The sequence below is a fragment of the Polypterus senegalus genome, chromosome 4, assembly GCF_016835505.1.
Source record: "Polypterus senegalus isolate Bchr_013 chromosome 4, ASM1683550v1, whole genome shotgun sequence".
In the NCBI taxonomy this organism is placed as follows: domain Eukaryota; kingdom Metazoa; phylum Chordata; class Cladistia; order Polypteriformes; family Polypteridae; genus Polypterus; species Polypterus senegalus.
The window spans coordinates 92,163,009-92,177,868 of NC_053157.1; the positions used below are offsets into that span (position 1 = coordinate 92,163,009).

A 14,860-nucleotide genomic window follows, 5' to 3' on the forward strand; every position below is an offset into this window, starting at 1 on the left:
GAATGGAATTACTGAAATAAATCAACTTTGTCATGATATTCTAATTTTATGACCGGCACCTGTAGTTTAGTATATCAGGCAGGGCTGAATATAATGGTTCCAAAATATCCACCCTTGACAAAGTGATGCTCTGTCTCCAGTGGAGGTTTGCATATTATCTACGTATTAACATTATTTTACATTATTATTTTTAATTTAATTTAATTAAGCTCTTTAAGATCCTAGTAGTATGTCAATAAATTGTAATAAATACTCATGCACTGTAAAGGTAAGGCGAGCTGACAAAAGCTGTTAATATTCATCATTGCTACAAAGCTGTCAGAGATTTTATATTACAACCAAAAAGGTTTACACACAAGAATGATGAAATAAGGATTAATCCTCTGACAGCCACCTCAACCGAAGTAGCCTAATTCTGGTTTATACAGAAAGAGTAAACTGACCGTGAACCTGTGGTTTTTTCTTACAATATGAGCATTAATCTTTGATACTATTTTACACTTTATCTGACACTTTATATTGTCCTCATTAAGTTTGTATGTCATGCATTTCATAAACTACAAAAGATAAGAAATCCAAGAACATAAAACAAAAAGTGCAGCAAAAACTTTTTAAAGAACATGAAAGTTTTATTAAAATTCTCATGCTGTTACAGTTCGTTCCACCTCCCTAAGCAAAACCAGCTTTCAGGATAAAGGTAATTCCGTGGAGTGGGATGCAAAACTCTGGATAACTTCTATTGGGGATCAGAGGTTTGTTTGACTTTGACAGCCACCAGAAGTTCTAGGGAGACAGACCAATTAAAGAACTGAAAGAGATAGTGATGATTCTTACGGCCATGTACCCAAGAAGGAGTGTAAAAGAGAACAGGAAAAGAATAAGGGCAGTTCACCTATGGTTTTCATCCATTATGGAACATCAATCTAATACATACTACTGACTCACCTAGCAAGAAACAGATGTGTATTTAATCTGCCTGTCAAGCAGTAGTTTCTTCAAGAATGGCTCTATACTATTAATTGGGGCTATGAAAACTTGCTCTGCTACAAGAATAATTTTTAAAATTAAGATATCTGAAATAAAATTTCTAAACATCAACTTTGTGTATTTGCATTTTCCTGAAGGTCCCAGCACAAATAAAATAATTATCCCTTTGAATTATTACAAGTTAAGTCAGGTCAGCCATGTCAAATCTTTTTCCAACTTTCCTTTAAATAAAGGAATTAAATACAGAAGAGAAGTTGTGAAAGTAGCTGAGGTTTTTAAGGGCAATCGGAAAGAGAGTAGACAAACAATGGCAGAGATATTAACACAGTAAATGTCAACAATCAGTGACTAAAATGAAAGAGCAAATCTAATTTAAAATGAATAAGAAGCCAAGAGGCCAAGTCTAAACCAAATCCTGAAACTAGAAATGAAATTGCTTGAGAAGCTAGTTTTGTCTTCCTAACAAGTTTTTATTGAGAAATAAGTGTAAACAATACATAGCGTACAGATAAAGGAGGTGAACATAATCGAGTAAACATTAATCAAGAGAACTGTTAGGGAAACAAGTTTTCCAGGATAATGGTACAAAATTGATCATTACAAATGAAAAGCTCATAAACAAAATACAAGCAATTTACAATTCATATATTATAAAACCTAAAATCTAGTATCAGTTAGATAGAAATTCACCAAACAAAAGAGTCTTCAAATCATTATGGAGGTGGCCCAGCCAGGAGCTACACATGAAAAGAGTCTGGACTGAGATTTGATACCACACAGAGGTGGCATCACCAGATGCCATTCAACAGCAGACCTGAGTGGTCAGGAAAGAGAATAGGACCTTACAATATACATTACTGTACCATTGACTGCTCTATTGGTAAGCATCAAGGATTTGAACTTAATATGTGTGCTGTGATCTGTAGAGAAGACTGACATGTGCCCATATTGGCTGGTTGAACACCAGACATGCATCTGAATGTCTAATCATCTGCAGCAAAAGTTTATAAGTAAAAATAATAAATAGTAAAAGTAATAATAATTACAGAAGAATTTAGAATCCTGAAAATAGCTTAGTGAACTTCAGTGAGCAGTGGTATAGTGGTAAAGCACTGCCTTTTGAGGGGTGAAGCAATCACAAAAAGAATTATAGGTGGATTGTGCCTATGTGCATAAAAAATGAGGGAAGAATGGAAATAGGAAAATATATAAGCTCTGCTGTCTTTTTCAAAACATACCATAAAAACATCAATGCAGTCACATCAGAAAAAGTTTAAATAAATTGAATATATTACAAACACCAAAATATATACAGTTATTTACTAACATAACAAACAGCAATAAACATATATCACTCTCCATCAGATGAGATACATACCCAGTCCAGAAAGTCCTTATTGTTAATTGTGTCTGTGAATCTCCATGTGTAATAAACATCCATCCATCCATTATCCAACCTGCTATATCCTAACTACAGGGTCACAGACCTATATAAATATGTGATGGTTTGTCCCCTTTTTATAAACTGCTTTCCAAAAAAAAGGATTTAATCAGATCATCCAACCACCAGTATTCAATAGCTTTTTTTTTATCATCTTCTAAGTGGCACCTGTTCCTTGAAGACTATCAAGGGCAGGTATTACATGAACGCTCACCTTTTGGTTTTGAATCTGAGTGGACAAAAAGGTGCTATTGCTGTTGCAGTTGTAAATCTATTAAAAAGTCAAAAACTCCCACTGTGTCCTCCTCTTCTGGTTTTTGTATTTACAGTCCATACAAATAAACACAAAATACAATTCCCAGAAGACCCTACGCATCTTTGCAAACCTGACTAAAAACACATCTCTTATATATAGTTCTCTTCTGGTTCGTTCTGCTTCCATTTCAAAACTGGTCCTGCCCACACGCAGCCGACACGGAATTTCTCGATTCCTATTCGTAATCTTCCAAACCCTTCCCCACTCTGCCTGTGGCTCCTTCAAAACCAGTCCCACCCACACACAGCCGACACAGCATTTCTTGATTCCTATTCGTCCTCTTCCAAACCCTTCCCCACGCTGCCTGCGGCCTCACATACACCTTGCTATTTTCGTTATACTGCAACGGTCTTTGGCCTTTGTTATAAAATGAACAACAGCATCCTCTCTGTCGACGGGTTTTTGCACAATGTCATCTCTGTTAAGGGATCCAGCAACTGTTGTCTCCAGCAAAACACCAATTCACAACTTCACAGGGAGCCAGTGAAGTTGAGAGAGAGTAGATGTAATATGTTCAGTGGATTTAGAACAGCAGGTTATTATCCTGGCAGTCGAGTTTTGAATAAGTTGTAAGTGACGGATAACTTTGTGTGGGATGCCAGTTAGAATAGAATTACAGTAATCTATACGTGAGGTGACTCGGGTATTAACCAATACTTCAGTACTGTGTTGCGTAAGAACAGGACGAAGTCTAGAAAATGAACAACAGTATCTTCTCTGTTGACAGGTTTTTGTACAACGTCATCTCTATTCCGGGATCCGACAAATGCCTGTTCCTATCAGTGGGTTTTTTTTTGACACAAATCATCTCCAGCAAAACACCTATTCACAACTGCATCTTTCAAGAAGTATTTCTTTCTTCTTGATTTCCGAATTCCTTTCTCACCGGGCGTCAGCTAGTACTCTATATTTACAACCCAGAAATCTGTGCTGTCACTTTTTGTAGATAATATATAATATTAAACAGGACATGCTAAAAAAGAAAAGCCCCATATGTGGCATGGCTACAATATTTTAGGTAGGGTCTTAAGTATGTCTTTCTTTTTTTGGTAATTTCTGCTGTTTTTGAATTATTAGTTTATATACATTTTTGTATTTTTTGTATTTAATATATGTATTTTATTTTAACATTATTCAGTATTTATGTATTGATATGGAGCTGATCAAGAGCAGAGAACAATGGTTCAGTTATCAAATATGGTGCAAGGTATTGTATACCTACAGTCATGGTTAATCAGTCCACTGAGTGGCATTATGCTGAGTTGATTTAGTGTGTATTTTCAGGTGTTTATTTCACAATCGTGCTGGTGACCTTTTTTCTCCAAACCATTACGGCAGGTTTTCAAGAGACAATGATGACCACATTTTTCAGTATTGACTGACTTGTTTATAAATAATTTGTTCCGCATGGAAAGACTGTCAATTACCTACATTACATTGTACTGCTGAGGTGTCTATGGGAAAGCATCAGAAAAAACTGTCTAGAGAAGTGGCACACTCAGAACTGCATTTTGCACGATGAAAATGCACTGGCATACACTGCACCATCAGTCAGAGTTTTTGACCAAAAACTGCTTCACATCCCTCACATTCCCCAAATCTTACACCCTATGACTTCTATTTGTTCTTACTGAAGTAGTGCTGGTTGATATGACAAAAAAACATGATATTTTTTATTTAAGGACAGTTTATAATGTATTTAAATATTTTACATAGAAATCACTTTGAAATATTCTTGTGGGAAATAAATAAATAAATAGGCTTGTCCAAATTTTGCAAACAGAAAATACAACTCTATGTTTCCTAGAAATACAATTATGCAGACTTTTCTGTACTTTTTTGTAATTTGTTTTCACATTTGCAGACTATGTTCCTCCTCCCTATGGCCCAAACACTTTTTTCACAGCACTTACAGGTAACTTTCCTTAAGCTTTACAGTTTTCTTTAAAACATTTTGTTATTTTGCACCTCTCACTATTCTGTATTATATATTAGGCATGCCTTCTGCTAGTACTACAGTCAGTTTTCTTTTTCCTCTTTTTTACAGAGCACAGCAGCCAGCTTCTTCTGTCTACTACAATTACAGGTCTCCAGTGTGCTCATCAGTAGAGGAGCCCTGTCATCCCAGCTCTGACAGCCCACGCACCAGCCATTTCAGACAGCCTGCTCATTCTTCTTCACACAAAAGACTTTCCCATCCCTGGCTTTCCAAAGCACTCACTATTAACGGACTGAGCTAAGCACAGCCAAAAGGAAATGGAGATCCAAAGCTCAGGCAGTCTTGGCTAAGTATAAGTTCCTTCTTGCATCCTTTTTTTCTGCCACCAATGCTAAGCTAAGGTTTTACCAGACTAGACTTAACAGCACCACTGACACAATGTCTCAGCTCTCTGCTTTCATTTCCCTTCTTAACCTTCCTCCACTTGCTCTTCCAACTTCATTGTCTGCTGACTTTGCCACCATTTTCCAGGATAGGGTGGCTGCCATCAGCAGTCAGTTCTCATCTTTACTGTCACCCATTATGCCTTCTTCCAAGCAAAACCCAAAATTCATTCTCTCCACTGTCTGCTACTGATGTTTCCAACCAACTCTCAATACATGCCAAGTTAAGAACTACTGGTCTGTCTCTCTCCTTTCTTTCCAAAACACTTGAATGTGCTGTTTCTAACCAGATCTCTTCCTTCCTTGTACAGAATGAATTGCTCAATACCAACCGGTTTGGCTTCAAGAGGAACCACTCAAATGAAATGGCTCTACTGACTGTGATTGATGAGCTAACATTGTGCTGCAGCTACCAACATGTCATCAGTCCTAATTCTGCTTGATCTCTTTTCTGCCTTTGACACAGTCAACAACAACATCCTTCTTGACACTCCCACACTGTTGCTGACACTTTCCAAGTCAGTACGCAACCTTGGGGTTGTAATTGATGAGCAGGTATCTTTTTATGACCTCATTTCCAATGTTTCTCATTCATGTAGGTTCACGCTGTACAACATCCATAAGATCAGACCATATCTGACAGAGTATACAGCACAACTTCTGGTTCAGGCTTTGGTCTTGTCACGTCTTGACTAATGCAACTCACTTTTTTATCAAGCCACTGCAGCTGATCCAGAATGTAGTGGCCTGTCTTGTATTTAACTAGCTGGGCACATGTTACTCCTCTCATTAGGTTTCTACATTGACTCCCAGTAGCAGAATGCATTAAGTTCAAATCCCTGATGCTTGCCCTCAGAGTAGTCAATGAGTCAGCACTTGTGTATATGAAGACACTGGTGAAGTGCTATACTCCTTCTTGCCCACGCAGGTCTGCTGGGGAATAGCATCTGGTGATGTCACCTCTACATGGCATCACATCTCAATCCAGACTTCTTTCCTAGGTAGTTCCTAATTGGGTGGAACTGACTACTCACCTCCATCCGTACTACTGACTCCCTCAATGTATTTAAGAAGTGATTGTAGACCCATCTGTTCTGTGAATATCTGTCAAATTGAAAAAGAAAAAAAAAAACTTTCCTCAGTTTAAAATGAAAACATATTAGTTTGGAAGTGACCTGTATGTATTGCTAAGACTCAAAAAAGAGAGAGAGAGACCTGCATTTCTGAGGTACGTCTGGACCTTGAGTTAATGGAAACCAGCAGATCATAATACATCAGGTATGTCAATAAAGATTATGAAGAATTTGAGGGAAGAAGGAATACAAATGCTAGTATGAACCTCAGATAGTGATAATTGTTGTGAGTCTAATAAATTTTTCTTAATCTCGTTTTGGGTTTCTGCTATGGTTTTGAACATCAGAGAATCAGAATCTATTAAAATTATCTTACTGAAAACTAGTTTTTAACAAGCTGTTATTTTTTATCGTTTTGTTTTAGTTATTCTCTTTCAGCTCTATTTTGTTTAACAGTAGGTGCTATTTTAAATTTGAATTGCTAAGACAAAAGGTCATCAACATGGTATACAAATCTGCATTGAATGGTTTTTATTGTTCATGTTGTGACAGACATTTAAAATAAAAGTGACAAGAAGATCAAACATTGTTGGAAAGTAAGTGGAATTCTTAACCAATGTCAGTCCCATCCTTTGTCAGAACCTAAAGCTATAATCATGAATCAAAGATGAAAACCAAAACCAGGACAAGAAAGGCAAATGAAGAAAACATAAGCTTATGAAAAAAGTTTTGTTTTGTCTTTATTTTTTATCCATAATCTGTAAAACTGATACTGACCTTTATACAGTAAAATGAAACTTTCATGTTTCCCTTTTTTCACATAGCTGTATTGATTTTGGTTTTATACCTTTCCGTCAGATTGAGTTTAGAAAGAGCCAAGAAAACAACAAGGAAAAACATGAGAAGACAAATGCACACTTAAGGGCCATTTTATTTGGTATATTTTTTCAATAATGCAAAGAGTCAGATTTTCAAAACAGCATAAATGTGACTGCAACACCATTTATGTAACAGGCAGAAATGGTCAAGACATTTTGACGTTGTTCAAGCAAACATTAGAATGTACAAGTATAATTTGTTGGTACCAGACATTAAGTGATGAAACGTCAAGTGTCTGTGCCACACAAATTGTTGTCTAGTGTCCAGAAGACCATGGCACAAATGCATATGCAAAAACTAGACAAAAATAAACAAAATTTATTTGGCATGATTTCTTAAAGTAAGCTAAATAACCATAAATAAAAATGTTTTGATAAGTCCATAGTTCTTACAATATGGAAAACAAAGTTTAGTGTCATAATACAAATGCTTTTCACTTGCTTTGATTTTATTTTTTGCAGTGAGGGCGGTGATGAACAAAGGAAACAAGAAGCACAACACAAGGGCAAGCATATCTGGTGAAGACACGCAAGAGGAACCACAAAGAAAGATGACTATCAGAGCTTCAATATTTGATGAACAAAGGCAAGAAGTTGCAAAAAGAAAGAGGGATGTAAGAGCTAGCATATCTTGTGAACAATGCAATCCAAACAGATAGACTTAACCATTGTTCCATTAGGTCTGTTTTAATAAATGGTTATTTAAATATGCTAGTATATATATTGTGTTTTGCCAGCCCCATAGATGCTGCTATCTTGCACGTTTTTTCTTGAGCCTCTACAACCATAATAATAATCTTTAACTTCATTTTGAGTGAAATAGGCATTATTTTTCCTGACTCAGACATATTAGACAAAAAAAATAGTAATAAATTATTACTTAAAATAGCACTAAAACTTACCTTATCAAATTTTCTATGGTTTGTCAAATATTGCACAAAAACATTAAATATGTCATTTAGTTGCTTAGAGCTGTGCTACTTCTCAGTTTGGTTTATATGTTTTGATTGTAAAACCCTACTGTAGTGAACATCGCAAAAACGCAACAATAACTGCATAATTTATTTATTTATTAATTTTCTCTAACCCGCATTTAGTGAATTTCAAGGTGAGTAGCTGAAATTCCTCCATCGTTTTTTTTTTTTTCCAAAGGGAATAGGGGAAATGGCTATCTGTTGTTAACTGTTCATTATCAAGGACTTGGTCCGAAAAGTAGTGTGAAAATTGAATACAGTGATCCCTTGCTATATTGCGCTTCGACTTTTGCGGCTTCACTCCATCGCGGATTTTAAATGTAAGCACATCTAAATATATATCACAGATTTTTCGCTGCTTCGCCGATTTCTGCGGACAATGGGTCTTTTAATTTATGGTACATGCTTCCTCAGTTTGTTTGCCCAGTTGATTTCATACAAGGGACGCTATTGGCGGATGGCTTAGAAGCTACCCAATCAGAGCATGTATTACGTATTAAATAAAACTCCTCAATGATATACGATATGCTTCTCGACGGTGCTTGATTGTTTGCTTTTCTCTGTCTCTCTCAATCTCTCTGACATTCTCTGTGCCTGACAGAGAAGGTGTGAGCAGAGGGTCTGTTTGCGCAGAGGCTGTTTGGCTAAAGGATACGGACGCTCCTCTAAAAAATGTCGCTTTATCGCGTTGCTTCGGCATACTTAAAAGCCCAAAAGCATGTATTGATTTTTTGATTGTTTGCTTTTCTCTCACACTCTCTCTGACATTCTATGCTCCTGACACGCATTCTTTGAAAAGGAAGATATGTTTGCATTCTTTTAATTGTGAGAAAGAACTGTCATCTCTGTCTTATCATGGAGCACAGTTTAAACTTTTGACTAAAGGGTGTTATTTCATGTCTACAGGGCTCTAATAATGTTAACAGTGTGGGAGAGTTTATAAGGGCTTAAAATATATAAAAATAACCATACAAACATATGGTTTCTACTTCGTGGATTTTCAACTATTGCGGGGGGGTTCTGGAACGCAACCCCCGTGATCGAGGAGGGACTACTGTACTGAAAATGCTCACATACTCGCTATGACAGTCATAGTGGCACACTGCGGTCAGAAATGATTTTAAAAAAATCATCAGCCATCTTGGATATGCACTGTTTGGAAAATAAGATGACAAAAAGATCTAATGAGAATAAACTTCATCGTAAACTGCAACAAGGAGTTTTAACAAGCAATCTCAAAAAACAGTGAAATAACGATTTTCATTTTTGCAGCACTTGATTTTGCAGGAATCACAGGCTATTATTTTGTAAAAGAACATCACTGAATCAACTGCTGGATTATTATTAGTATTATTATTATTCAGTTGTGCTGCTAAAAATAACAGAAATGCTAATGTAAATTTATGTTGTCATTTAAGGATTAAATTAGAGGGATAAATGTTCATTATATTAGAATGTGGATATGAATATACCTACATTTATACTTGGAAAGTTTAATTCTCTGTTAAGTTGTAATGTGTTAGAAAGTAGTGTTTACAAAGTTAAGCATTCAAGATCTGGGAAGATATATGAGAGTAAGCAATGTTGTTTTTATTTTGATTTGGCCCTGCCATGTGCTAGCAGCTGTAGAGAATACAATCTTTTTTTGAAACAGAAATCTGCCTCCATCCAGTTTTTTTGCTCCTAAAAAGGATTCCATTAACCTTAGAAAAGAAACCTTCTTACATTTGGTGATCAGTGGTGGTTTTCTTCTCTGTTTGGTGGATGACTTGCACTGAGGGATTAGTTTTCTCTACAGACTAACGTCTCTTACAGATCGCTTTCCTACTGAATTTACTTACCACATGTTTATCAGAAACAGCATTTTTGCATTGGGGTAGTCCCCCCACGGCTTTACAAAAAGAGTACACTGCAGTTTCATCTAAGCTGAATGATGTTTTTGGGTTTAAACAGTTCCTGCCACAGATCCAATATATCAAACAGTCGTCCCCCCATCACTTGTACCAGAAGCTGTGGAATTTGTACATAGAAACAAAGTATTTGCCATTGACAAAACCTTACACAGAGCAAATCACTTTTGTTACTGGAGTTATATGGTCCATAACATCCAAAAATGGTGTGAACAGTGTCCAAGTTGTGCAGCATGCTCTTCACCTGTCCCTCGCCATTGTGCACCCCTCCAAACAGTGACCTCTACAAAACCCTTTGAAATAGTAACAGCAGACATTTTGAAACTGCCACTCACTTCATGTCAAAATATGTTTTAGTCATACAAGACTATTTCACAAAGTTTGTAAACTTGCATTACAAGATCAACATGCTGCTACAGTTGCTCAGTGCTTTTTTGAGAACTTTATCACTCAACATTGTATTCCTGAACATCTGCTCACAGATCAAGGTCGGCAGTTTTAGTCAGATTTGATCCATTAACTTTGTCAATTACTAGGTGTAAAAAAAGTCAAAATCAGCCCTTATCATCCAAAGGGGTACTGCCTAGTAGTGCGATTCAACTGGACTCTAAATGAGAAGTTGAAACCAACCCTACTGCAACATTTAGGGGAATGGCATGAATTTCTGAACCCTGTGGCATTTATATACAACACCAGCCCACACTCTAGAACAGGCTATCCGCCTTTTTTCTTACTCATGGTAAAGTGGCTCAAACGCCTACTGACCTTCTATTTTCATCACGCTCAACAACCACTACATTTGCTTCAGGGACCCCTGTGGACTATGTTAACCAACTGAGAAATAAATTCCAAGCAGCTTTCCAGACAGTTCCTAGGAATAACCAGTTGGCTTATGAACAAGAGAAGCGTTTTTATGACCATCTTGTCAGGCATGAGCTATACTGCCCAGGAGATCTTGTTTTGCTGCATGACCCTACTTGTACACGTCAGAAGCTGTCCCCTCACTGGAAAGGACCATTTGAAATTGTTGAGCGCATGGGTTCTTCTGGGGTTGACTTAGGTGTAACTTATAAGTAATAAGGTGCGCTTTTAACCCTACCAAGTTACATGTTGTCCATTATAATCATCTGAAGAGATACACTTCTCCTCTTTCCACTACCTCAGCCACTATGCCACTCATTCCAGAACCTCCTAAATGGGAAGTTACCGGAACTGATTGCACTATCTGGTTAACCCCCCTTTGTACCTGCTACTCAGATGCAACAGAAAACTGAAGTTCATTTAGGTAACGAGAACTTGACTCAGTTTGGCCAAAACTCAAACACTAATTCTGTTATTCAGCCAGAATATGGGACAAATCGGGAAGCATTTTCTCCTGTTGAAGATGTTCCCCATTTGTCCGCTCAGCAAAGATTTCGTCATCCTCCTACCCTACCAAAGCGTTTTGAAGATTTTGTAATGGCTTAAAAGTGTAACATTGTTAACTTGTTGGTGCATTTTCTAGGTTGTAGATTTACAAGGCTTGAAACGAGGACGTTTCCTTTCTGAGCTAGGGAATAATGTAAAGTTATTGCTCCTAAAAAGGATTCCGTCCACCTTAGAAAAGAAACCTTGTTACACAAACTTGAAAGTAAATATAGGGCGGCCATTGAAAGTCTTCGAACTACATTTCCCGAAAGACCTCAGTGCTTTTGTAGCAACCCGGAACTCCTGTGTAGTTTTTTTTTTTGCACGTGTGGACGCTGGCGCGTGCGGGAAAATCAAAGATAAAATGAGTGAAGAAGTCAGTTCCGGCTCCTCCCAGATGCACAAATGGTATTTTGGTTTACATTCTTAACTTTATAAGTGGGTTGCGCTGGATGGGATTAAAGCGCTTTAAGAGTTTTGTTAGAACTTCGGGAGCACGCATCATTTCAGTGCAGGCTAGTTAGGCGGTGTAAAGCGTATACTAGGCAATCAGCAAGAAAACCGTTTTCCATGAACCGGAGTAAACATTTTAAAATCGTGTAGCAACTAGTTATGTACGTTTGAGTTGTTGTGGTTATTACGTAAACGAACGAGAAAGTTTTGGGCGTCTGACTGTTGGACAAAGTGGCAGTGTGCGTAGTTACGGGCTGGCGCCCCGACCAGGGACACAATGTGGCATTTATTCAGTTTTCTATAGTTAGCTGCGACACTAAAAAGTGATGAAATGGGTTCAGTAAATCGGCGGAACTTACCTGTTAGAGATTGTCTGACATCGTACTGACATAGGCTGTCGAGATATGAAAAAGTGCCATGTTCATTCCTTCTCCTGTTGAATCTTGGTTTATAACGCTTTCACTGACAAGTTACATTTATCCGTACAAACATCATTGCAATGGCAAATAATAAAATGTACATTTGAGTAACGTTTCTTTTAGTATTTACATGTATTAACAATGTGGCATAAAACTACACCTTGACAATTAAACTTACTGTAAATCCTTATTGAGTTCTTTATGAGCAGTCCAACATAAATAATATATTATTTAATAGACATAACACTTTAAGTTTTGTAGTTAGCTCCCTGTCGATTGGACAGTAGTTTATTTTGAACGTAATATCTTTCAAGGAGCTTACTTCAATTGTGGAAAGGAGCTTCAAATCCATCCTGGTTATGCAGCTGAATATCGTAGAGTACAGCAGGTATTACTTCTGATTAAGAGTGACCTGATGAAGTGGTTTTGGCTTCTAAGGCGAATGCCTGTATAGTTCATTTAGAGGAATCCTGGGAGTGGAAACTGGATGCGCTGGAGAAATTGTAAGTGTCGGCTGGCTTTGAAGTGTACAGTCGTTTTCCATTATGAGCTGGAGACTTTGGAAGGGAATAGGGAAGTCTGACATTTTATTACCCCACCCTCAACATGAAGAAGCAGAGTCAAGCCAATATGTATTACTTATTTAAAATTATTTTTTCATTTTGTACACATAATTGAGGGTGCCTTATGCCCAATATGTAGACTTTTATATCATAACAAGCTGTGCTGCCAATCTAAGGTTGGTTGAAATCCAAGTAGTCAATGTAGACTTCCTCGTTAATGATTTCAGTGCACCATTTATTGGAATGTATTTTGTAATGTATGTAATAATTAAATGTATTGTATTTGTCATTCCAACAGTTGGGGTGTCACAAGCATTTTGTAGTAACAAAATTATCCATCCATCCATTATCCAACACGCTATATCCTAACTAGTGGTCTGCTGGAGCCAATCCTAGCCAACACAGGGCGCAAGGCAGGAAACAAACCCAAGGCAGGGCGTATGCTCCTCACCTGCTAAGTAAAGGGACGTTCGTGCTAGGGATTAAAGGGAGGATCTCTGGGCATCTGGGCTGAAAGACAGTATTCACACTGCAATCGGAGTGCAGCATCACCACGGCATCTTTTAAATCAACTGACTCCGCCTACTGACAGGTTGAAGTGCAGTAAGGGCTGTTCATGCTGTGCTTTCCAATATAGATTGGCGTTTCTCGTGGCCGTAAACAACGAGAAAATCAGTTCACACAGCAGACAAATTGGGATCTGATTGCCTTAAGCGTTTCAGCTTTATTCACTTTATCTCTTCTGAATCACCTGAAATCGGCAGTCTTCTGTTGGTGTAGCTGGCTACAGAAGCACTCGGTTCATCTTATACAGCCCAAACTCCACTATTGCAGACATGGAGAAGGTATACAAAACCAAATCTAATTCTATCGCCAATTCAAGACACACGCGCTATTCCAACGCCTCAGCAAAAAGTTCCGCAGCCAAAGCTCATGAGCAACTTCTGAGCAAACAAATGCTAAATGTGCAAAGAAAGAGTAAGAAAACTATGAAGAGCACACTTAGCATTTACGACAGGCTGATGCAGAGCGAAAGAGAATTAGTCGAGCAACTGAGAGACCATACAAAGAAGACAGGCCTACACTGAGTGGAAGAGAATCGCAAGAGCAAATGAGCCTGAGGAAGAGGTTAATCGATGTCGGCAATCAGTGGTCAAACATGCCGGAATTGCAAAGGCAAATAAAACAAAACAAAACGCCATCCAGTGACAACAAAGAACGCTGATCACGTGAGAATAGCTACTATTCTCTCAGTCAAGTGCATTCACTGCATTATTGTGCAGTACTCCATTACTGGTTGTTTCATAATGTTAAAAAAAAATTAGGCCTAGGAAAGTTAACTTGTTAATTTTTGCGATTAATGTGGCCTATTTAAAGCTTTGAAAAATATTGTCGCATCAGGAGCTGGCAACGAGGCGATCTCCTCAGGCAGTGCTTTGGTCAGTGCAGCATTTTCATGTGTTTTTTTTTTTGGACTAGGAATCGATTAAAAAAAAAATGTACTAATTAATCGCATAAATGTATGCAAATAATTGTGATTAATCATATCTAAAATTAAAACATGACTAGTCAAGTCTTTTGTAGTGAAATTCAGATGATATTGATTGGCAGCTGACTGATTGGATCATCACTTGCTTTGATTATGAGGAGTTTGCCTAGTTGTATCATCAGAAAATCGGTAACGTTCAAATATATGACATTTGCTTTCACTTCCGGGTTATACTAATAAACGACACCTTACCTTCAAAAGCCAAATGAAAGACATAATTTCAGTGTTTGCAGATCCATATTTAACAGTGACATATGCTATTATGCTTGTCCTACTATCTCCGCGTTTTGGTAATCACACGTCTCTGTTAACATCGTATTAATACTTGGGATATGCTTTGTCCTTCTAACCACTGAAACAGTAAATACATTTTATTTTGGTATTAACACATGGAACTGCTAATGTCATCGTTGGTTTAAACAAGTAAAGTAGCCACTTCGTTTGAATCTTGCATTAATGTTTACTTGTTACAACTGTTTGCACTGGCACTCCTCCCGCATCCCACAGT

General features: G+C 37.5%; 1 protein-coding gene across 1 annotated transcript in view; it reads left to right on the forward strand.

The window, feature by feature from the left end:
- The first annotated feature begins 11,654 nt into the window (after positions 1 to 11,654).
- dctd (dCMP deaminase) overlaps positions 11,655 to 14,860 on the forward strand; it is a 300,948-nt gene continuing 297,742 nt past the window's right edge. Inside the window, exon 1 of the mRNA XM_039751047.1 lies at positions 11,655 to 11,776. Coding sequence (XP_039606981.1) covers positions 11,733 to 11,776 — 44 coding nt within the window. The 5' untranslated portion in view covers positions 11,655 to 11,732. The remainder of the gene's footprint in view (positions 11,777 to 14,860) is intronic.